The 24,119-nt window shown below is 39.8% G+C and overlaps 2 protein-coding genes across 7 annotated transcripts in view; one reads left to right on the forward strand and one right to left on the reverse strand.

Moving 5' to 3' along the window:
- rnf165b (ring finger protein 165b) overlaps positions 1–4,684 on the forward strand; it is a 17,164-nt gene extending 12,480 nt beyond the window's left edge. For both annotated transcript variants that reach the window (XM_046034900.1, XM_046034901.1), the window contains exon 8: positions 1,069–4,684. In XM_046034900.1, the coding sequence (XP_045890856.1) occupies positions 1,069–1,186 (118 nt within the window). In that variant the 3' untranslated portion in view covers positions 1,187–4,684. The remainder of the gene's footprint in view (positions 1–1,068) is intronic.
- A 1,190-nt stretch (positions 4,685–5,874) lies between these two features.
- Positions 5,875–24,119, reverse strand: loxhd1b (lipoxygenase homology PLAT domains 1b). Of its 5 annotated transcripts, none has more exons than XM_046035297.1 (31): positions 23,995–24,119; positions 23,671–23,806; positions 23,422–23,576; positions 22,726–22,886; positions 22,522–22,598; positions 22,233–22,408; positions 21,533–21,725; positions 21,085–21,245; positions 20,626–20,947; positions 18,679–18,830; positions 17,445–17,578; positions 17,131–17,282; positions 16,848–16,952; positions 16,612–16,740; positions 16,343–16,507; positions 15,881–16,062; positions 15,686–15,802; positions 15,322–15,484; positions 13,803–13,957; positions 13,505–13,714; positions 13,288–13,414; positions 11,733–11,941; positions 11,325–11,510; positions 11,108–11,235; positions 10,160–10,277; positions 9,004–9,181; positions 8,536–8,721; positions 7,410–7,580; positions 7,135–7,267; positions 6,697–6,852; positions 5,875–6,610 (listed from the first exon to the last, which is right to left on the reverse strand). In XM_046035297.1, exons 2-31 carry the CDS (start codon positions 23,795–23,797, stop codon positions 6,130–6,132), a joined length of 5,109 nt encoding a protein of 1,702 aa, XP_045891253.1. In that variant the 5' UTR covers positions 23,798–23,806; positions 23,995–24,119; the 3' UTR covers positions 5,875–6,129. The 5 variants fall into 5 exon arrangements, with proteins under 5 accessions (XP_045891253.1, XP_045891254.1, XP_045891252.1 ...); XM_046035298.1 differs by having other exon boundaries at positions 21,557–21,725; positions 22,233–22,429; XM_046035296.1 differs by having other exon boundaries at positions 22,233–22,429.

Below are 24,119 nucleotides of genomic sequence, written 5' to 3' on the forward strand. Positions count from 1 at the left end.
ATGAGATCCTCAGACCCCTTGTGAGGCCATATGCTGGTGCGGTTGGCCCTGGGTTCCTCCTAATGCAAGACAATGCTAGACCTCATGTGGCTGGAGTGTGTCAGCAGTTCCTGCAAGAGGAAGGCATTGATGCTATGAACTGGCCCGCCCGTTCCCCAGACCTGAATCCAACTGAGCACATCTGGGACATCATGTCTCGCTCCATCCACCAACGCCACGTTGCACCAGACTGTGCAGGAGTTGGCGGATGCTTTAGTCCAGTTCTGGGAGGAGATCCCTCAGGAGACCATCTGCCACCTCATCAGGAGCATGCCCAGGGGTTGTAGGGAGGTCATACAGGCACATGGAGGCCACACACACTACTGAGCCTCATTTTGACTTGTTTTAAGGACATTACATCAAAGTTGGATCGGCCTGTAGTGTGGTTTTCCACTTTGATTTTGAGTGTGACTCCAAATCCAGACCTCCATGGGTTGATAAATTTGATTTCCATTGATAATTTTTGTGTGATTTTGTTGTCAGCACATTCAACTATGTAAAGGAAGGAGTATTTAATGAGATTATTTCATTCATTCAGATCTAGGATGTGTTATTTTAGTGTTCCCTTTATTTTTTTTGAGCAGTGTACATAATTTACTAGTGATTGACTTATCGATTTGTCAGATAATTTCTAGGCAGACAAGGTAAAAAGTATCAAAGATGCCAAAAAAAGAGCTTTGTTAGAGACAAAAGTATTGAGACCAACATGCAAATATCAACAATTTACAAAGTAAGACATAAAATTGTAAAGATCGTGTCATACTTTTAGAAATTACATTGCCAACAACAACATGCGCAAATTAAAAAATCATTGCATCTCCTACTTTGTAAACTCAATAAACCTGAGCTTATCTGCAGTATGCCTTCTCACAGAACTGAAAATGGCTGTTTTTCTCTCATGAGAAGTTGACATTTTAGAGACGCACATTTTTTTTTAAAGGACGGCGAATAAATGTTGCTGAACCTTTTCTTCTAGTTAAGTCCTACATTTATTTCAAAATCCTGACCTTGTCTCTTCTGTGTCTGTAGGAGATTACCCTGCATGCACCTCTTCCATCAGGCGTGTGTGGACCAGTGGCTGGCCACCAGCAGGAAGTGCCCCATCTGCAGAGTGGACATTGAGACCCAACTGACCCCCGACAGTTGATAGCTCCTGTCGACTCCTGCAGCTTTGGATCTGGTCTGTGTTAATTCTCCATTGCCTCCCTCCGGGGGAAGCTCTGCCAAACACCCCTCTTCCCCTCTGCATCACTCAACGAGCCTGCCTTCTGAGACAGCTGTGACAGAGGGATCAACAAAGCACACTCACCTACAACACAACGAGGGATGGGGGTTGATGCATAGATAGGTGGCTGGACTGAAGGTTGGTTGAATGGACTTGCTGGATGTAAAGGGTAGGCGCGTACACGTATGGACAGATGTGCTGAGGCTTCACACGATTCTGTCAGATTGTGTATGTACCCTCAGCTCAGTGTGGTGTACTAAGGCCATGTCTCTGCCACTACATCTAAACCCTCTCCCCCAGGCCTATGAAAAATCCTTTAAGCTGCACTCTGCCCAAGCCCTCAGCACATCTGTACAGAACATTATCAAATGATTAGCATGAGGTTGTTTGGTGTGAACTCTTGTAGCTGAACGCTTGTGGTGTAATGGAGTATAGTACTGAAAAAGTATTTACAGAGTAACAGTGTTGTGTAGCAAGCAAAAACCTTTTGAGAAATGTGTGTGAAAAATAAAACCTACAGAGAGGGTGACTACAGCTCTAACAAGGAGAATATTCAGTGTGTTAAATCATAGACAATGAGGAAAGAGCTAGTTGTGTAAAAAGGCCAAAAATCCCTCTTTCTTGTCTAACATGGTTTTTGGATTTACAGTTGGTAGATGCCATCAGAGTTGATGCTAAACCCGCTAACTGCAGGCATGGCTTCCAGTGATCTGTGTAGTGTCGTAGTCGGGCCTCTATAATCTAGAGCAGAGGCCTGAGATATGCATGCTGTATGGCAGGCTTGGGCTGTGTCGTTAATATTGTGGAGCAGTAGAAACAGGGACTGTGTCTGTGCATGTGAACCGTATACTATGACGATCTCACTCATTCATAGAGGAGGACGAGAATGCACCTAATATACCCACCCCACCCCACAACCCCCACTCATCCCCCAACCCCCACTCATCCTGAGTAGACGAAAGTTGACCTTAGACACTGATCTCAGACCAATGTAGCGTTTCTGTCCTGATGTTCGAGGTTAGGATTCAAAGAGCTGCTAGTAGATCCGTGTCTAACTGCAACTTCGCTCTATTGCCTCACTCATGGCATGATCATGACATGAGAGGCCGGCATGGGCTTGAGGATGCGGTGCGGGATATTTGTATTACCTATTACCAGAACCTTATTGCCTATCGGAACAAGCACATGTGATTTCTATATACAGTGAATCGCCTCTGTTGTGTATCGGCTCCTTTTCATTTCAATCTAAGTTGCTCCTACTTAAATAAAAAAGACTGTCTGGTGTTACAGGGAAAATAAAACTAGTTTGCCTGTGAAATGTGCTAGAATGTGAATGATTGTCCCCCACCCCCGCCTCCCCCATGGTAGTAGTGTATGGTATTGCTAGAACAACTGTGATACGTTCAGTGATAGAAGCCGTTTTCTCTATATCATGCATGAACCATGTCGGCGTAGTTCACTTGAAGGAGGGTGAAAGGGAGAAAAAGCCATCCATTTGAAAAATACCAAACAATTGTTCTTAATTTTATTTCAATTGTCTTTTTTTCCTGCCATTTTTTTTCTTTTCCTTTTAGTATTTGTAAAAAAAAAAACAACTTTGTTTTTGCTCACATGCCAATCTGGACATGGTACTAATATGCCGAGTCCTTGTCCATTTTAACCATAGTGAAGAAAAAGCTCCAATGCTGCAAAAACATATTTATTGTTGTTATAATGTAGCTTGTGTTTTGTAAATGCACTATAATATGGAGTTGCCTGATTTTTGGTTTGGTGGTGTGGGTTCTTCTTGTCCTAGATTTTGTGTTTCTGTTCAGTTAAAAGTATTTTCATGCTTCCTTGTGTATTATTGGAGGGTAACTTGATTGTTTTGTGTTGCTTTTTTTTTCTTTTTGTCTGAAACCTCCATCCAAAAAACTACAGATGGATGAAAATGGAGGTTTGCTAGTTCACATAGAATGCTGTGATTAAAGATGCCTTAAGTATTTAACAATCATTATTTATTACTAACTGTAGCTAGCTAGCTATCGTGGTGGAATATTTAATGTCTCTATCTCATAACTTTGCAATTTAATCAATATATTTATTTAAAATAACACAAAATATAAAAAAAAGAATACCTCATTATGCATTGGTCGGTGGGGATGCTTTTGCATGCCGTCTGTGTTTTCTTTTTCAAAGGAGAAAAAAAGAAACCTGTTGAAAGAAAAATTTCCTGGGTGGGAGGTTCCCAACACATTTTCTAGCCAGCATGGTGCTGTTGATCTGGATCACATTCCATTCATATCACCCCTTGATTTGACTTTTTTGGTTTTTTAAAACACGATCCCTGCTTTGATCTAAAGCAGATGACGGGGTACAACCCCCTTTTTGTCTTAGAATGGCTCCGCAATTTGCTTGCTTTTGATGATACTGCTTTACTTCCCATAATCAGTCATATTTGGGTTAATTTGTGATAATCCTTTTGTTTTGACTATTTTCATGAAATTCCATCATATCTGGATCTCAATTCAGTGCTTGTTGTTTTAGGACCCACATAATGAGCTGTATTATTTGTCCTTATGTATTGCTGGCAATTGCTTTGTGTGGGAATTTGGGAAGTATCTAACATGCTAACTTGAGCCATTGGTCTTATTGAGCAAATTTCTGGTGTACTGTGGTTATACAATATAGATAGTGTGTTTTACACCTGGGTATAATAAGCTAACTACGTTTTTGGTGTGCATTTCTTATTAATACTCTACTAATCCTGCAAATTATTATAACATGTATTGGATTGGAATGACGCTGGCTGGTCTTACTATTATTTCATTTCGTGCTCTCACTGGCCTTACCCCATGTCCTCCACAGTGTACCGCATTACTCCAGAGTGAACTGGACAGTAGCCATAGTATTAACTCAAGCTGATGAACCGGAATGAACAGTAGAACTTAAAGCACAAGCTTTTTAATGCATGTCCTTCTCAGGTTTTCCTATGTGTATGTGGGAGTAGCTCTGTAGATGTGTTTAATATGATGCTGTACCTTCTTGAATATTTCAGATGTTTCTTTGCTGCTGAAAAAATGTTGATTATTAACCTGCCAGTGAAAAAGGGAAGTGGCCATCTTTGTACAACACACTGCTGTTTTGCTGTAACCGCGCAATGTTTTATGATCTTGAGTATTTTATAGAAAAGTAGAAGTATGTATCAATAATATGAAAGCAATAGCTAAATCATAATGAAGAATAACATGATCAGTGAATATTGTGGAAAATCTTTAGATTCACTCTGGGTGGATTTTGTACTGTATTTATTACTAATGATGATGCAAAAAGTTGCATAGCTTAACCCAAACTGTTCTGTCTCTTTTTTATTTATTGTCTTGTATATGATCTTTTTGTATGTGTTTTTCAAATAAACTGCCTAAAACGCTGAGAACTAAAGTAATTTGTGGTGTTATGTCATCCTGGTATCATTTACTTACTTAAATACTCTGCTTAAGCAACACTGTTAACAGTTGGAATTACATGTAGGCCAATATTAGTTGACTGCATTATATGCTTGAGATCATGTAGAAACAGGATCCTTTTCCTACTCGGTGCATATCTCCGTCATAGTTCTTTAATTCATTTCTATTTAATTTAAAGGAGTCTTAACTAACATGTTTGGCCAGTATGTCAATATTGGCCTCAAATATCCTTTATCTGTGGGCTATAGATTGAATTGAAAATTAATGTTAATATTTTGCTTACCGTGTTTCCAAACTAAGCCTGTACATATAGACAGAATCATTAACATCTATATTTTATTATTAAATTAATTCTTAAGAGGCCGAATGTAAACCCCAAACCAAACCAATTGTTTGCAAAGTAACAATATAAAATAAGAATATTCTTCCTAACAATTTAATTGTGGCATTTAGAGATTTACCAGGGGAATACTGGTCTCATTTCAAGTTTCATTAAAGCCCATTTACTACTAGTTTGGTCTGGTTTACATGTCTCCTTTTTGTAATTACAATACAATATAATATTTACAGTTCAAATGTAGCTTGAAATAAATTGCAGACAGCAAACTAAAATATAATAATATATAAAAGTGAAAACATGGATGAGACATGATGCTGTACGCTGTGTCCAAATTGCATTACATAATAACTTACTAATATAGTATATAGTGTAAGCGGCATATTTGAATGGTATACTGTTTTTGCAGAATTAAAAATACTTAAGTGTTTATACTAGATGGATGGATGGATCAGAGTGCAACTCTGGAATGCCAGTGTCAGTTAAAGAGACATCAAATTGTTTTCTGTGGTGTTAACAGAAGCTGTTTCACCCCCATCCACAGTTAGTTTTAAGTTGTTGCAGCTGTTGTCCATCCATGCTCGAAACCTCACATCACATGTCCAAACAACATACTAGCTTTATGGTTTTGTGGGACAATTTCCTGCCTTTCTTTTCCACCTGTAGGTGTCAAGTGATTGACAGTAAGCGAAGAATAACATGGTGTCTGTGGACTGGTGTGGAAATGCTAAACCTAGACATAATCAAAAAAGCTAAACACAGACCAAAGAAAGAACAAATTAAGACTAAATGTTTATTGTGTTAGATTATCTGCAGGTTCGCACAAGTTTATTTTTCAGATTGTATAAGAAAAGTTGGTAGCAAATGGCTTTTTCTGAAGTGAGAAGAGGGACAACCTAAACAGTTGGCACAAACTTAAAAAACAACACTTTTAAAAGGTGACATAAAATTACATTCAGGTCTGTTAATTTCATTGTTTTTCCTCATGAAGCTTGAACTTACAGTACAAAAAAAAAAAAACAAGTGACCAAAAAGTCTCTAAAGGAATGCTCACCCACTCTTTGTGTCATGCATTCTCCTCCTCAGTATTTGGGGTAGAGCACCCGCTGGATCTGGCCGTCGGCCTTAGAAGTGTCGAGCCAATTTCCACAGTTAAAGATTGTTGTCACTGAGTTGGCTGTGTTGGTCACCTCCACACACTCTAAATACCACCCACAGTTGGAGCCGTTGTTGTCATGCTCCACTTTGACCCTCAGCAACTCCCCGAGGTCCAGCATCTCCAGAACAAAGCGGTCGGTTCGCCCTCGCTCAAAAAGGTTGCGGAACTTCTGCCGCAGATGACGCTTGCCTGAGTCACCGTTGATGCCATAGACTGTGATGAAAACGTTGGCGTCTGTGCCCGCCCCTTTTACGTCCCCGGTGATGATGATGATTTCATACTTGACAGGGACCAGGTTGCGGACTCTGCTCGCAAAGCTCTCGATGGACTTAAAGCACTCAAATGTCAGGAATTGGTCCTTTTTGGCTGCCAGGGGGATTTTTGCATCACAGTGGAAGAAATACCTAAACAGGAGGGAAGGTTTGGAGTCACATCAACACCATCAACGTGACGCTTTATATAACATAATGTAGGATGTCACTCCACTCACTTGTTTCCCAGCTCCCTTTCTGTCACTACCACCTCCATAACGTGCCAGAAAGCTTCATTCTTCACCTTCTTTCCGTCTTTCGTTATGTGGCCTAGGCAGATGCCGGCAATCTCCCCCACGTGCTTGGACGAGAACTCAAACGTGTCTGTGGCACCGCTGTGAAAGGGCAACAAAAAGTTACAACTACTAGCAGAGTTTGTGCAGGGTTTGATTCTGAACAGTGAACAGTTATATACAGTTGTCTGCCAGAGAGTTTTTTCTTTTGTGCATCTCATGGGATTAGCTCTACTGAGAGTAGAGACTCTGCGGACAGAAAGTGAAGCTACAAGATAAAAGAGGGTAGAAAAACAAAACATGTGGAAGAGAGGAGATTATGTAAGGCCACATAATAGGGTTTCACCGCGAGCCAAGGCACCTACACTCTCTTTGAAGACCTACCATAAGAACTTCTTTTTCTTATTCTCCAGAACAAACTCCTTGGAACGGGCTTTCCTTCCTTCCAACACGATCCAGGCGTTTTCCGTGGTGGGGGCATCGTCTGTGTTAGCAGTTGTTGTGGCAATTTCATATTCTGTGGCAATGCAGAGAGTCAGAGATTGTTGCAATATAATCATTTCACATCTGGCAAATGGTTGAAATTAGCTCGCAAGTTGTTAAATTAGTCAAATTAGAGAGCTTGAAATCATTGCCCACAGACTTCCATTTCTACTAACTGGTTTTGTCACTGAGGTCTATAGAGTCGTTGTTGGCACAGGCCAGCTCCCTCATTATCTGCCCGTCGTCTTCATTTTTAGCCAGCCAGCGGTCGCAGGGGAACCTAAAGGTCTGGTCCATGGCCTCATCTTTCACGTCAATGTACTCCAGGTGCCAACCAGGAGCAGGGCCTGTTGGCAGCAAGAGCAACAAAGCCCATTATGTGTTTATCCTTTCAATATATAAATATGTTTTTTTTTTTATTTAATTTTTTTTTAATCTAATGATGCTGTGCACCACAGCTATAAAATGTGATGGTACATACAAATTGGCTGAGGAACTCGTGTTTACATCTTGAAGGAATATTTTGTGAAATACGCTTATTAGCTTTCTTGCCGAGCATTAGATGAGAAGATCAATGCCACTCTCTTTATAGTAAATATGAAGCTACAGCCCGTGGCTGGTTGTCTTAGCTTAGCACGGACACCGGAAACAGCAGTAAAAAGCTAGCCTGGCTCTGTCCAAAGGTAACAAAATCTGAATACCCGCACCTCTAAAGATCACTAATTAACATGTTACAAGTTGTGTGTTTAATCTGAAGTGTGTAAAACGACGTAGCGGTGCTACATGGCGTTATGCACTGGAATATTTCTTGGCCGAAGAGACTAGACTAACCCAAAAAAAGCAAAGATAACTGGCTGCTGGCTCCTGCTTAATATTAAATACACATGAGAGTGGTAGTTATCTTTTCATCTAAACCTTGGTGTAAGTGTATTTCTCAAAATGTTGAAGTATTCTTTTAATGTTAGGAAACAGTACCAGAAAAGGGTAGATTCTAGTTTTTCATCCAAATTTCAGGTAGTACATGACTTCAAACATTTTGGTATTGTAATTGATGAACAACTTTCCTTTAAAAAAAACAAGTAAAAGAATTTTTAAATAAAGTAAAATTTGAATTTTCTCAGATTTTACATAAAGATATACTTAAAACTACTGAAATTATTTACAAATAAGCCTAAAACAAAAGGCCAAATCATCACCATCACTGTAACAAATCATGTTAATTCTGCAGTTTTAGAGAACAAACATCCCTCTAGTTGCTGTCTGTTATGTAGTTCTGACACCCAGCGCACCTTTCCTCCTCACCTTTGTTATCGTGCCACACTCGGACCTTGGATAGTTCGCCCAGACTGAGCATATCGGAAAATCTGAACACGTCTTTTGCTTTTCGCTCAAACTTGTTCCTGTTTGAGCTCTCCTTCAGTGGCAGCGTGCCAGTGTCCCCGTACTCCCCAAACACCATCAAAAACACATTGGCATCAGTGCCTGCACCTAAAAGACCAAGAAAGAGGCATTTACTTATGAAAGCAGATCTTAATATTTGCCTAATAACGTTGCATGGATGACTTTGATATATCATGGTAAGTAATCAGTAGTCAAATAATTTAATACTATGTGGCCTTGCATATCATAATACTGTATCAAGTCAAGACTCGTTAATGTGTAAATAACAGCTGACATGTTTACCAAAAACTACACGTAGGTATGGGAGTATATCTTTTTGATAGCTGAGGCCATCACTTTAATATACTGTACAAAACTCATGTGACCCACCCCCGACATCGCTGGTTTGGACTTGGATAATGTAGGTTGTTTTCTCCACCATTTCCTCATCATCCACCACAGCTGCCAGCTCGCATGCCTTCGTCCTCTTCGGCCCTTTGGTCTTTGACAGCCAGTTCTCGTAGGTAAACAGATACACCTCCTCTGTGGTCAGATTCCGCATCAGGATCTTAAAGCATTTATTGAGACATTCATTTTACCACATCTCAGGTGTTTCAAATGCAAAAGTCCTGGTGAATATCATTGTTAAGTTGCAGGAGATATAACAGAAACAGACCAACGTTAGTGGTCTTTGAGGAATATATCTAATTGCAATTGTTCTTACCAATATTGTGATTTAAATTGCATTTTGTTTTTAAAATACTTACAAGCTTGTATTTGTGGTTCACATAGTATTAAACAAGATATGATTGTACTAACAACATGATGCATTTATCTTGTTTCTACATGTATAGAATCAGACAAAATAATACAGCTGCTTTTTGCTGAACAATTCATGTTTTTTATGCTGAAACTATGATTTGAAGGAGTTCAACTTTCAAATTGCAAAAGCTGCAATTTTAATTCTAACATACATGATTGACTCTGACTTAACGTTGTCAGACTCGCAATGGACAGTTAAAAAACGGAGAACCAGAGATATTGTGGATTTTACTTGGCGCCTAAATTACCCAAAATTGTCCTCAACTTGACTGTTGACAGTTCAGTCAGACATTCAAGTGTGTTACTCTTGTAGTGGCTTGAGGCAAGCTTTGAGCCACTATAGCCTCAAGCAGAGATGAAGAGCGGGCTCCAGAGGTCTGGTGGGCTCACTTTCATCCAACTCTACACCTCTAGGTTATTTCAAACATGCAGTCTTTAGTCCCAACTGATGCTGAAGTGACATCACTTGAGGCACTTTTTCAGATTTCCCTCTGGAGCCACGAAAAACTTTATCTAACTTTTTTTTTCACATATGCAGTATTACACCCCAAGACCTGTAAAAAGACTTTGATGTGTAAAATCTGTGCACTTTGCCATTTGATTGCACAGACTAATTAAAACTGTGGCCAGTGCAATAACACATTCTGTGAATAAGATTTTCAGCTATGCTGCCACTGCAAATGATTTTTATTATTTTTATTTATTTTAGTAGTGTTTATGTTACCCTGTCAAGAAACCAGTCAGGGCGACTTCCAGAGCCATCTATCCGAACTCTGATCTTCTTCAGAGGAGCAATGTCATCTATCTCCAGACTGAATGTGTCTTCTTGGCCCCTTTCAAACCTAAATGGAAACAATATATAAATATCATTGTGCATTTTAAAACATCTGGATTTGAGATGGTTATCTTAAAGAAATATTTCTGGAAATATTCTTATATACTTTTTGGCCCAGAGTTAGAGAAGGCTATTGATAGCACTCTCATGTCTGTAAACTAACTCTTTAGCTGCAGCCAGCAGCAGGTTAGCTTAGCTTAACACAATAACTGGAAACAGCTAACCTGGCTCTGTCCAACAAAATCCGCCTATCAGCAGCCCTAAAGCTCTGACTCTCTTTTTTATCTGCACAAAACTCTAATTTAATTTTTTGCCACTTGGGAACAGTGGAAACCATTTGAACACTAACATATCCTTACCTTTTAAGTTTATTTGGTTGCTTATTTCACATCCAACAGTTATGTGAGGAACATTATCATTCATGTGGAGTCATGTTTCTGCACATCTGATTATTGTCAGTCCAATAGTCACTCTTAGCTCTGTTTTTTGTCTCTGCTATCTCACATCTGGCTGCTGTTTGTTGCTGAGCAGGTGGTGTACAATGGGGTTCAACCTTTTCATTGAAAACAGCTAAAAAAATGACACTATGAGCAGTGAGTAAACCACAACAGTAAAGTTGTAAGACCGAGAGGAGCTGCAGATTCAGGTATTAATTCTTTATTTACATCACTACAAACGGCCACTGTCAAACTGTCTTTTGGTACATTGTTATAAAAATATTGATTACAACTCCTGTAAGTCTCTGCAAGAGAGCAAATAAGTGTATTTCCCAAAACACAGAACTATTCCTTTAATGAAAAGTGATCAATACAATCAGGGGGTCATTGGAGGACTGACCTGTCCTCCTTTTTGGGCAGCAGCATTTCCTCTGTGCTCCCATTGGCTCCATACACCGTCAGGAAAATGTTGGTATCAGTCCCTGCATACTGAGTGTCTCCTGTGACAACTGTGGCCGAATAAACAACCTACAATATACAGTAGATAAAACAGATAAAGAGACTAATTCTATTTTTATATTAACTAAATGTTTCATATTTTATTTGTTGTGACTCACTTTGCGGATAATGTTGATCGTGCTGGAGTCCAGCACATTGAACAGTCTGGCAGTCAGACCATCGCCCCTGTCTTTAGCCAGCCAGCACTTACATGGAAAGATGTACTTGATACCTTTGGTTGGCACAGCAACCGACAGCTCATCCACCAACCAGCAGCTCTCTGGTGTGACACCGTTATGGCCAAGCTGAGGAAGCGAGGGGGAAGAGAGAAAGAGGGGGGAGGTAGAGCTGGGAATTTATATATCATTTCATTTTGTTTGATCTAGGTACCAGAAGGCACAGCTAGAATTAATTATTGCTGAGCTAGAATGGCTTTATTTAATTTTTTAACATCAGTGCATCTGAAGAGGCAGCAGAGAGGAGACAGTTTCACAGATTTAGCAACAGAGACAGTCCCAGATTCTCACTTCCACCCTCTTGATCTCTCCTACGTCAGTTCCATAACACACAAAGTGCTCCATGGTGCCAGCTGTGAAGGATTTCTTTCCCTCTGGCAGGTCCAGCCACAGTCGGTCTGTCTCGACATCGTTGGGGCCGATGATGATGACATAGACCCTGGCTGTAGTGCTGGCATCACGGTCCACCCCCGTGGACAAGGTGAAATGATAGGGGATGACTGGGTGGAGGAGAAGAATTGGTTAAAGAGGGCTTTACATTTTTCAATGAAGTGTTTAAAGGAATAGGAGGTTAAAGGAAGCTATAGCCAGCAGCCAGGGCTGGACTGGTAATCTGGCATACCGGGCAAATGCCCAGTGGGCCGACGAACTTTGGGGCCCATGTGACATAATATATTTATTTATATAAAGTTTTTAAAAAACAGGCCAACAATCGACCCATAAAGCATGGACAGTGGTCCTTTGGGTAATTTTCTATACTGACATTGGACTGGCCCAATCACATCTCTTACTAGCCCCCACCCCCTCTGCTCTCTGTTAAGCAAATAATAATAAGCTACTCATTACTGCATTATATTTTATTATATTTTTATATTGTGAATTGTCACCTGCCACCTGAATTTTGTTCTTCCCTTTATAAAAATAAAGACTTTTTCACAATAAATAGATGCAGAAAATGTCTCCAGAATGCAGGAAATTAAGTGTTTAAGACCCCCCTATCAAATATTTAATTTATAAATATTTTTTAAAATAGTAGGCCTATGAAATTTACATACTTCTCTTGTAGTCATGGACAACAATCGTGTGCAAATGTTACATCTCAGTGTTTCATCACACCCCTAATCTGAACCCCTAAATGGATCGATGGTGTATTTGTGAGGGGTGTCCGACCGATTTTGGTGGGCCGCCTCGGCCAAAAATGCCGGGGACGATTTTTTGTACCAGTCCAGCCCTGCCAGCAGCCGGTTAGCTTAGCATATCATGAAGACTGGAAATGAGGGGAAAACAGCTAGCCTTGCTCTTAAGGTAAGAAAATCCCCCTTCCATTACCTGTAAAATCTCTAATTAACACATTACATCACAATACATTTGTTTAGGGTCACTGTGAGACTACAAAACAAAAAGAAGAGAATACAGAAAGTTACTACTTGGGGCCAAGAAATACTCCTAGATATACAATAGTTATCATTATTGTTTTTACACTAACATTGTTTTCCTTTGAATTAAATAAACAAGATATAATGTGTTTTTTTCTCTCTAGCTGTTTCGCCTTGTTTCAGTCTTTATGCAAAGCTAAACTAGCCTGCTGCGCACTAAAGCTTCATCTTTAGTGTACAGAGCGTTATTTTTCCCCCCACCAGATTTTTGACAACTCTCATTTAACAGACACCAGTTTTGCATCAGGCCCTGCCCCCTAACTGGCTCATTGGCTCCCTTTTCTCAAGTTAATGATCTGTGTAATGTTTCAAAAGGTTCCTTTATGTTTGTCTTTGCCACCAGAAAGCACATTGTTCTCATCTCATACTCAAACCCATCTTGAGAAACACGATTACTTTTGTGGTCTTACTTGGACCCTCTTCCATCACTGCCACCTTTTTCTTCTTTTTCTTCTTGTTGGCATTTCTGTCCAGCCCCAGTTTGGCCTGAGCCATGTTCTTGGCAAATGGATCAGGGTGTCTTTCACCTTCATAACCCTGAACCAGACACAAAACAGACAAATAATCTACTTGCTTCTTTCTCATAACCAGAAGTTGGTCTCAAACCAAAACCCAAGTTTAACAAACCTTGACAAAGAAGGTCCTCTCTATGCGTTTGTCCTCTTTCTTCGTCGACAACCAGCGCTCACACAAGAACATGTACACTTCTTCTGTATCCTCATCCAGCACCTCCACCTGGTCAAGGTACCAATCAGCCCCGATCATGGAGTTGTCATGCCGAATACGGATCTTAAACACTTGGCCCAAGTCCACAGCCTCAATAGTGAACTTGTCCACCTGAGAGGCAAAGAGAAAATAACATATTTTGATTCCTTTAGACACCAGCAGTAATGAGACACAACGTATCATGCCTTTCCTCACGTACCTCTCCTCTCTCGAACTTGTTCTTGTTGTTCTCAGATTTGGCGAGTTTGCGTTCTCCTGTGTCTCCCAGGTCTCCGTAGATGGTGAGAAAAACGTTGGCATCAGTTCCTGCTCCGAACATATCACCTGTCCGCACAGACACCTTGTATGTGTGAGCTGTAATGGAAGAAAAACCCAATTATGAACTGGGGAGATGTACATATAGTCCACTCACAAGTTTGTAATTATGTGCAACAATACTAGGAAATTAAGATGATTTAGACATTTCTGAACTGGAATTAAAGAGTTAAGGCTTCCAATCCAATAGTATGTGTGTGTTGCTAAGGCAGTACTGAATAGTTCGAAGCTTCGTTCATAACATTGACATTCAAAATCTTAATTAACATTCAAACGCTGTGTAGTCTATCTTATTCTCTCTGCTCTCTGTCAGATGAGTCTCTGTTTGACTGAGGGCGGGGCTTTGGCTACATTCACTCAATATCTAGCAATGTGGCTCTTTCCTGCAGGGTTATGTGGAGGTGGGCTGTGATTAATTGTTTCTTCAGAGCATAACCGCTGTGAAACAATCAAAAAAATAAATTTATGTCTTTATTTTCTTAACAAACAAAGACTAACTCGTTAAATCACTTCATTCAAATTAAGTATTTTAAATTTTTTTGGCCGATGACGTCATAAAATATGACGACAGACATTCGAAGTTTTGTTCAAAAACCTCCTTAAAAGCTTTTGATAGTCAAAAATTGAAATAATTTAATTTGCCATATTTTATAATTTGCCCTTAAAGATTTGAAATACAATGTCAATAAAATGTGCATAAACAAAACTATAAACATATCTAACATGGGACTCCATTCACCATATTTTACCCTAAGTAGTGATGACATTACATGCAGTATCAGGCAGTGGTGGAACTAAACAAGGAGCTGAAGCTCACTAAATGAAGTTAATATACAGTAACTAAGGTTCAGGAGCAAGAACACAGCTCTCTCTCTCACTAATCCAATCACCTGAGCCTCTCTAATTATACCACCTGTGCACACACACACATAAATGTGCATGTCTAACTCCTTTCTCTCCTGTTTGTTTCAGTTCTCACATCCCTCCGCTCAAACCTTGTCCTTTCTTCTCCTCTCTGGCAGGCAGCATGGTGGTTCAGAGATCAGCATTGTGGCTTCACAGCTAAAAGGTCCTCGATTCAGATCCTGCGTTTATGTGGGTTTCTGCAAGGTCCTCTAGATTCCTCCTCCCAGGTGTAGCAAACTATTTTAATTACTGTTAGTTTAGTCTATAAGAGTGCGCCATATGTTATTTTTCTTTTTGCATGTAATATCTTAATCTAAAAAGTAACTAGTGACTAAAGCTGGTAAATAAATGTAGAAGGAGTGTAGTATAGTACAATATTTTCTCAGAATTATAGTGGAATATATGTATAAAGTTGCATGAAATGGAATACTACTGTGTAAGTGTAAGTAACCTCAAAATTGCACTTAAGTACACCACTGAAATCAGGGTAAACCTACTTTCCAAAGCATCCTCCACCTCTGTTTCAGTTGTCTTCAGCTTCCCATCCCTAAGGAGTTTCTGTGTAATGATTTCCGAGGGGACCAGCTCCCTCACTGTCTCCCCATCACCTTCAGATTTGGCTAGCCAGGACTCGCATGGGAAAATGGTCGTCTCTGAACCCTGCCATTAAACACAAATAAATCCTAGAACTGGGCCAGGCTCTGTCTGTGTGACTGAAGGAAAGTATATCTGACACTGACAGATGTGTGAGCCAAAATGTGTTACATTATTAATCCGTTAATAATTTAATGAAGGCACAGACAATGAAACTTAATGATGTACTTATCTACGTAGGTGTAATCTCAAGTGGATTTTTACTACCTTTCCTTTCCTGAGCTGTCGTCTAATCTCCACTCTGTCGAGGTGCCATCCTGGGTTGGTGCCCCTGTTGTCGTGTCCTATCCTGATTTTCTCTATAATGTCACCAACATCCTCCAGCTGGGAAAAGACAACACTGTGTTTGCAGATCTGCAGCCGCAGTCTTAAAAGATGTGCAGTCCAAATCTACACACTCACCTCCACAATGAACATGTCCTCTGCTCCCCTCTCAAAGTACAGACGCCTCTCTCTCTTGTTGACACACAGGTGTTTCTGCTGTGTGCACACTCCCTTACCTCCGTACAAGACTATGAACACGTCAGCGTCTGTTCCCGCACCAAACACATCACTGGTGAATATCTTTATCTCATAAGGCACAACTGAAAAGTCAGAGGAGAGGGTGACAGCTTTGTTTGGGTGAAGTAAGATGGAAGATAAAAATATACAATGGAACAATATGTTTTACATGTACCGATTACTTGCTACAGGATGCATTAAAAGAGTCAATGCTCTGACAAGCACTGTTCTCCAGAGAGAGCACTTAAAATACATTTTACTGCTAATGCTTCCACACTTTGTGTAAAGCACTTCCACAGGAAGATTTCCCATTGCTGCTTTCATTGATGGATTTGAGTTCTTCTTCCACGGCTGTTGACTCACATGGCATGTAGAGTTCAGTCTGTAACTCAGCGGGATAGAGATCCCTCACAATTGCCCCATCATCCTCTCCTTTATCCAGCCAGCGGCCACATGGGAAGCGTAGTCTCTGACCCTGTGAAGGGGCGTCAACCTCAACCCAGTCCAAGAACCAACCGGCTGAACCCCCTGACAGTGGAAAGAACAATTATATGTTATTCAGTATTATTAGTTATTCATATAGTGTACTGCTTATGACAGAGACTACCTATTTTTGGTCTGTAGAGCCCCACCTGAGTTGTCATGCCCAATTCGAAGCTTTTCCAGGTCACCCAAATCCACCGCCTCCACAGTGAACTCATTGATCATCCCCTGTTCAAACTTATTCTTATAGTTTTTACAAGCCTTAAGGTTGACAATCCCTGTGAGTGACATGAACATTTTTAAAACACAGATTGGCCTCATTTAGATCAATAACATACCACATGAGGCTGCCACAATAATGCCAGGTGCTGGTGAGTTATCATACCCGTGTCGTCATTTTCACCGAACAGGATGGCAAAGACGTTGGCATCAGTTCCAGCATGCTTCTTTTCTCCAGTTTTTACTTTGATAGTATATGTAGTAGACATGGCTGTAAAATAAATGTAAATAGTCAGTACTTTAATCCTTTTCATCTTCAAAATAACACGAGTCCCTCTTTGCTATTGTCTACACCTGCGTGTTTCACTAGCACTTAGATAAATACTTGAACAGGGCTCCCTTTTATCTTGTCCCTCTACTTAGAAATAAGCCAGTTTTGAAACTGTTACATTTTTGCTCCAGCCCCAGAGTGGCCCCTGTCCCCTCATCATCCTCGTCCTCATCCTTCCTCATGAAGGCTTCGTCCACAGGCACCAACTCTCTTGCTAGCTGTCCATCATCCTCATCCACTGCCAGCCAGCGGTTACAAGGGAAATAGTACCTTTAGACCCAAGAAATAGCTCCAATCAGCACTCTGACTTAAAAATGACACGTTATTACATCATTGGCAGTTGTAAAATTACATGACATTATTACTCTTTAAAGCATACAGTGAGGTCTTTGTTCTTGAAAACTGAGCAAACTGTATGTTGGTTTCACCTACGTTGTATCATCTTTTGTGTCCACTATCTCAACACGATCCAGGTACCAAGATGAATGAGGCTGAGTGTTGTCGTGACGGATCCGTAGCTTCTTCAGAGGACCCAGATCAACAGCTGTCACAATGAAAACATCCTCCTGCAAAATACAGCAACCGCGTACAGACACAAACATTTTTAAACAAATTTTTTGTATGTTGCTAGTTTAAAGTGAGATACACAGGAAATGTAGCGTGAGAGAGAAGGGTGGGATATTTTCAATTTATTTATCTAAAAAGGGACAGTGCACATTAATGTACAATAAAAAAAAAATAATGTCCATCCATCTTCATCCACTTATCCGGGATCGGGTTGCGGGGAAAAACAATAATGTGTGTGTTATTATTAAAAAGCTCCAGAGCTTACTGGACCTTATGGTGAGGTTGTTTTTGTCAACAGCTTTTCAACGTTCAATCTCAACTTCTTGTGTTATTTTCTCCTCTTAAAGTGTACAAATGCATTTTCAAATGCATAGGATCTTTCAGGAACAATATTGTACATTCAGTGAATTAACCATTAAATTTTTCGTTGGTAAAGTATACAGCATTTGTGATTGTTTCCTAAGCTAGCATTCCTGTCACTGAAAAACCTAATTGTCTGTGGACATGAGCTTTGTGTTCCTACAGTGACAGGTGCAATGTAGAGATTAGTAATTCACAGGTTTGGATTAAGAAATTTGTAAATGTAGGGCAGGTTTAATGACACAGGGGACAACTCATTGCTCCTCTTAGCCACAGCTGGCTTGCCTGGAGGAGAGCTTGTAATCCTACCAGTATACACTCCCACCCACACCTCGATGCACAGCTCATGTTGCGTGGAAGTGCTTGAGACTTTGACTAACTACTGGTTAATTTTCAGCAAGATATCCTTCCAAAAAACTTGGTAAAATTGCTTTAATGAAGAATTTTTATGTAATTGAAATCGAGGCTGTTGTCAGTCGGGAAATTACTTCATTGCAAGTTGTTTTTTATGCTTTTAGTATTTGTTAATTAAAGAATAATAATAAGTTGAGCCAGTCTGACAAGAATAATGTATTTTGCTTTTTTATGAACCATGAAGGAACATTTTTCCTTTTGTTGTTTATTCTCCACTTCACTGGTTACAATAATGACTTTTTAAAAATTAGAATGAATCAGATTGCTTCTTTTCACCTAGTTGATTTAAAAAGTAATTATCATCACTTTGTTTAACCCATCATACCTGCCCCCGCTCAAATTTGTTGAGGTTGTCAGAGTTCCTCAGATAGCGCTCTCCAGTGTCTCCGTTTTCTCCATAAATATTAATGAAGGCGTTGCCGTCTGTCCCAGCACCCTGCACCTTCCCAGTGAAGACGCACACTTCATAGGTGTTGACTATCAAGACAATACAAGGGATGAGTTACTAACAACTCTTTAACCTGTCACATATGTCAACCAGGAACCTGTGTTAAATCAAACCATGCATGCCTACAACATTAATACTGAGTACAGGATATAAATATGTGCCAATAAATATAGAAAATAATACAAGTGGAGCAAATAACCAATGATATCTATGTATGTCTGTATATATACACACAACACTTATACATATACCTGTGCTCATTAAGAAAACACAAGACTTGATAATAGGTAAAGGAGGCACTTCTCTTCTAGCTGTATTATTAGAATACTGGAGATTTTCTGCTCACTGGAAAGCACGTATCCCTGCTATGTGTTAAAAGTGTATTTGCTGTACAGTATTAATGGTTAGTGGAAATGTTTGGGTCACACGAGTTGGAAATAATCGTACACAGCCATCACCACTGAAGTCTAATTTTACAAATATTAATTATTAATTATGTTAAATGTGTAGCCTGATCTTTATCTGCTGTGTGTAAACTGAATGAAAACTTGAAAAAAAGAGCTGCACAGCATTTGAATGTTCATTTAGAATTCAAATATCAACATTATGAATGAAGCTTCGAAGCTTTGAACTATTCAGTACTGCCCCAGTATTGCCTTAAAACACTCCATTCAAAACAACTCAAATCCACTCATTTTAATCTTGTTTTGTTTATTCTTCTTTCATTTTGTTTTAATGTCCCTTAATCATAGTGGATACAGCTGTTGTTAATTGAAGTTTGTTGACTGTCTAAATACTTAAAATTAAAGGCAGACGTGTCACTAGAAAGTCCTGTGGCAAAAAAAAAAGTTCTTTTAAGAATAATGAGGATAGTGGCATGCACAAGAACACAAATTGATACCTGGTTCACATAGTCAAAAACTGAAATTGAAAGTACTGTATGTATGTACAGTTTTAATTGTACTCTAAACAGTATTTTCTTTTCTCTTCTTTTAAAGTTACAATCCTTAACTTTTCAATTGTGGTTGAATTGTAACACCAGTGGTTAATCATGGTAACACTGAGAACATTTTAATAATACTAGTCCCAGAGTTTTGTTTAAAATTACGTGTTTAACGATCACTGGTAGCAAGAAAAGGGCTTTGAGCAGCTCCTCTGAAATAACCCGTGGGGATGGAGGACTTATTGCATTATATTGTTATGATAGAGAAAGAAACCAAAGAAAACAAGACAAGATAATATAATGTTCATGCACACAAATTAAAGTGGACACATGAGCCAACTCTTCCCTTCCACATTTTATGCAGCACCTGCATGCATCTTTTCCTGTGAATACCTTATGCATTTCTGGATGCCATTTAAATTCAGAGCAAGATGGCAGAATCCGCCACTGACAATGCAAAACACTATAAACAAAAGTAAGTAATGAGTGTAAATATATTCAGTGACAATAAATAGTACCAAAAATGTTGTTTTTACATAATTGATGTTGTTGTGCTTTGTTGTACAATGTAAGGAAAGTGTTCATGCAACAGTGAATTAAGCTGTATATAAGTTATTTATCCCTTCTGAATTAATTGTGCATAAACAGCAGTTCCACTGAGTTGTGGTGGTATTTCATCTATTTTGGGGTCAACAATTAGCTTGTTATTACTGCATGGTTTTGGTAAATTTCCCTTTGCAGTACACAGGGAGTGACAGGCTTTTTTTTATGTTGCGACCAAACTTGAGTGGAAATATCTGAGGCCCTCTTCATGGCACTCTCACGTTCATCACTTCTCTCTCTGAAGTTCAACATTACACTCATTTACATTCATTTTGTACCTTCCAGCTCCTCTGAATCCTCAGGCAGCAGCTCCACCACCAGCTCGCCATCCTCCTCACCCCCAGCCAGCCAGCGGGAGCAGGGGAAGTGATAAGTCAGCACCACTTCCTGCATCTCGTCTCCTTCCTCCTCGTCCTCATCTTCTTCATCTTTCTTCTTTTTCTTCTTCTTTTTCTTGTCGTCCTTTTTCTTCTCTTTGGGCATCAAGGCCATGATTAGATGTTTGACATCCACTGTCTCCAGGAACCAGCCAGATCCGATCCCTGAGCCATCGTGACCGATGCGGACCTTGAAGATCTTGCCCACATCTTTAGCCTCTATCTGGGGAACAGTCACGTTGGTTTCAACTTTAAATGTAACATCTAGACATTCACTTATTTTCTTTGACATACAAATTCAACTACTAACATGTATTTTGCAGCCAGTGAAAGCATTAAATTAAGTCCAAGCTTTGATACCTTAAATATTTCTGTGGTGTTCCGCTCAAAGTTGTTGGATCTGCTTTTGAGTGTGATAATTTCTGTCTTCCCTTTGTCCCCGTAGATCTGGATGAACACTCTGGCGTTGGTGCCAGCAAACATCACATCTCCGGTCACTACTGTTATCTCATAGTTAATTACTGGAAAATAGAGGTTGACAAAGATCAAAGGGCACACAAATGACTTTTAGTCAGTAGTTGCAAGGTCAACAGTTTATGAAGAAAAGATTAACATCACAAATTTTGACAATATACCTTGGCAAAATATGACTGCAGTAGAGTAGCTTTTGAATAGTGTTCATGTTTTATATTTTGCTTAAAATGCAGTCTTGACGTTATTTGCTGAAGGACCAGCAAACAACAGGACAGGTTAGAAATAATGTCATGTCACTATGAATCTTCTGTGAGAGTGTGAGACTGTTGCCTACGTTGCTCCATGTCCAGGATCTCACTTGGGTAAATCTCCACCTCCGTCTTGCTGTCAGCCTCATCCTCATCCAGCCAGCGGTGACTGGGGAACATGTAATGCTTGCCATGGACCGGAACCATGATCTGAACGCTGTCCAAGAACCAGCCTGCACGCATGCCTTCGTTGGTGTGGCCAATCAGGAGACGGTTGATCTGGAATAAGATTAAATGGATTTTATTTATTTGATAAATGAAAGATCTTTTACGCACATTTATTGAGGAATCAGACAAAAGTATGCTTATAAAATAGAACAAAAGCATTTATGCATGTTCTACATTTTTAAATATCCTTTTTTAACAAATGCAGTCTCATGCTTATCAAAATAATCCGTATACTACTAATGACTGTAACTGTTTAATCACTGTCTACAAATAAATAGATCACACTTTACATGCTGGGAACTAGGCTATATCTAAGGAAGAAGGCTACACATTTAGACATGCAGAATGCCACGTTAAGATCTTATCAAGACCAGTAATTATGGTAATCTTCTGAAATATAGCTGCTTCAATGCAATAGCCTGATATCCATCATGTGGTACATCCAAAGCACCTTGACAGTATTATTAGCATGGGAGAAATCTTTGACTGTGTGCCCTTCAATAAATTATTTCTCAAGCTTGTCATAGTCAAAACATGTTTTTGCCTCCTCTGTGTCACCTGTCCAATATCAGAGGTTTCCACCGTGAAGATGTCAACGCGACCCGTCTCAAAGTAGTTACCCAGGTTGTTGGAAGAGACCACCAGCATCATCTTACCGGTGTCGCCTTTGTCTCCGTAGAGCTTGACAAACACGTTGGAGTCTGAACTGCCCCCAGGGATGTTACCTGTCTTTACTGCAATGTTGTAGGCAATGTCTGACACACACGGATACAAAAATATATGAGTCAGCATCACGCAGACTTTAAATCTAAATGCTAGAATACATTTCCAGATTCCTCTAACTTACTGTAAAGACGCTGTCCATCTGCGAATGGCACCAACTCTCTAACAATCTGTCCATCATCCTCGTTGGGGTCCAGCCACCTGTACAGCACATTCAACGAACAAACTCTCACTTATGACACAAACACACACACACACACACACACCTGTGACTGTAACAACAGTTAGTGTTACATTTATTTCTGTATTCATCCTGAGACTAGTGCACCTGTTGCAGGGGAACTCTATAGCCTGAGCCTCAGCCTGTCCTTCCTCTCTTACAACCACTTTATCAAGGAACCAGCCGCAGCCTCCACCTTTACTGTCATGTCCAATCCTCACCCTGCGGATCTGCCCGATGGCTACCGCCTCGACTATAAACTCATCCATCTGGGAAGACAAAGTCACATCACATTTTAAATCCTTCTCACGTGTCAAAAAGAGGAAATTGTGGGGAATCAGACACAGCATTTTGATTATTGTATGTTTGCAGTATTTGTTCTACAGATACAGTACGACAAATACATTGCAGTATTCCCATCAGGAGAGACAAGTGTATGAATATAAAACATTTTTGATTAAAATTGGGCTAGATTGGAGATTGGGCAGACTCCAGGGGCTATTGCTTGATTATTGGGGTGTAATCCATAACTAGTTAGAAACATAACCCCCAAATATGTCAACACCAGAAACACCAACATGCTACAGGTGCAGCTGATTGGGTTAATTACAAGCACACTGATTAGTGATTGGCTTCAGTGTGTGAAAGAGAAAAAAAATGTTCAATGATTGTTGGATGGAGATTTATCATGTCATTTTCAAAAAGAAAGAAGCAAAAACTAAGAGGCATATGAAGAAAGAGAGGACAAATAATTAAGTTTTCGCTAAGCTCTATGTCAAACAGTGATGTACTGAATGTACCCACGTTTCCTTTCTCAAACTTGTTGACATTGTTTTTGCAGTTGACCAGCTGCCGATCTCCGGTGTCCCCCTGTTCTCCAATCAGATTAACAAAAACGGATGCATCTGTGCCGCTGCCGCCGATAGTCCCCGTGCAAACAGTCACTCTGTATTTGATTACTGGAGAACAGAGAAGCGTTATTCATTCAAGTTTTACATTCGTCTCTATGTTTGTCAAAGCAGATTTTGCTTGCTCACAGTGAATATTACTTACAGGGCAGCGGCTCAGCGATTAGTTCTCCGGTGGCAGGTAGCTCCCTCACGACCTCGTTATCATCTTCATTTGTGTCCAGCCAACGCTCACAAGGAAACGTATACTTCTCCTTTGTTAATGTCTTCATCAAAGTTGCCTAATTGGGAATGAAAATGCAATGATGGAAAACTTGTTCTCTCTGGATGTCATTTCTTTCAAGTGTTTAAACACTGAAGCTAAACAATTCTCTGAACTTTCTTCTTTCTTCTTTTCTAAGGTACCTGAAAAAGCAGTTTTCCACATTAAATATTAAGACCCAAGATACATACTTTCTTAACTTATTACCTTTTCATGTCTGTTATGAACTTAAGATACTAAACTGTCATATTGTCCTGGACTTTATTTTAACTAGAACACCTACAACTGTGCATATTTAGGAAACATAATTGCCATATAATTTCAATTGAAAG

Source organism: Micropterus dolomieu, linkage group LG21 (genome assembly GCF_021292245.1).
Source record: "Micropterus dolomieu isolate WLL.071019.BEF.003 ecotype Adirondacks linkage group LG21, ASM2129224v1, whole genome shotgun sequence".
In the NCBI taxonomy this organism is placed as follows: Eukaryota; Metazoa; Chordata; class Actinopteri; order Centrarchiformes; family Centrarchidae; genus Micropterus; species Micropterus dolomieu.

Excerpts from the sequence above, each read along its gene's own strand:
- loxhd1b (XM_046035296.1), bottom strand. The coding sequence starts at position 23,797 with ATGAAGACATTAACAAAGGAGAAGTATACGTTTCCTTGTGAGCGTTGG. Across the intron at positions 11,511-11,732 it reads GAGAGATCAAGAGGGTGGAA|CTTGGCCATAACGGTGTCAC; the intron begins GTGAGAATCTGG and ends TCGCTTCCTCAG. Across the intron at positions 10,278-11,107 it reads CTGCCCAAAAAGGAGGACAG|GTTTGAAAGGGGCCAAGAAG; the intron begins GTCAGTCCTCCA and ends GTTTCCATTTAG.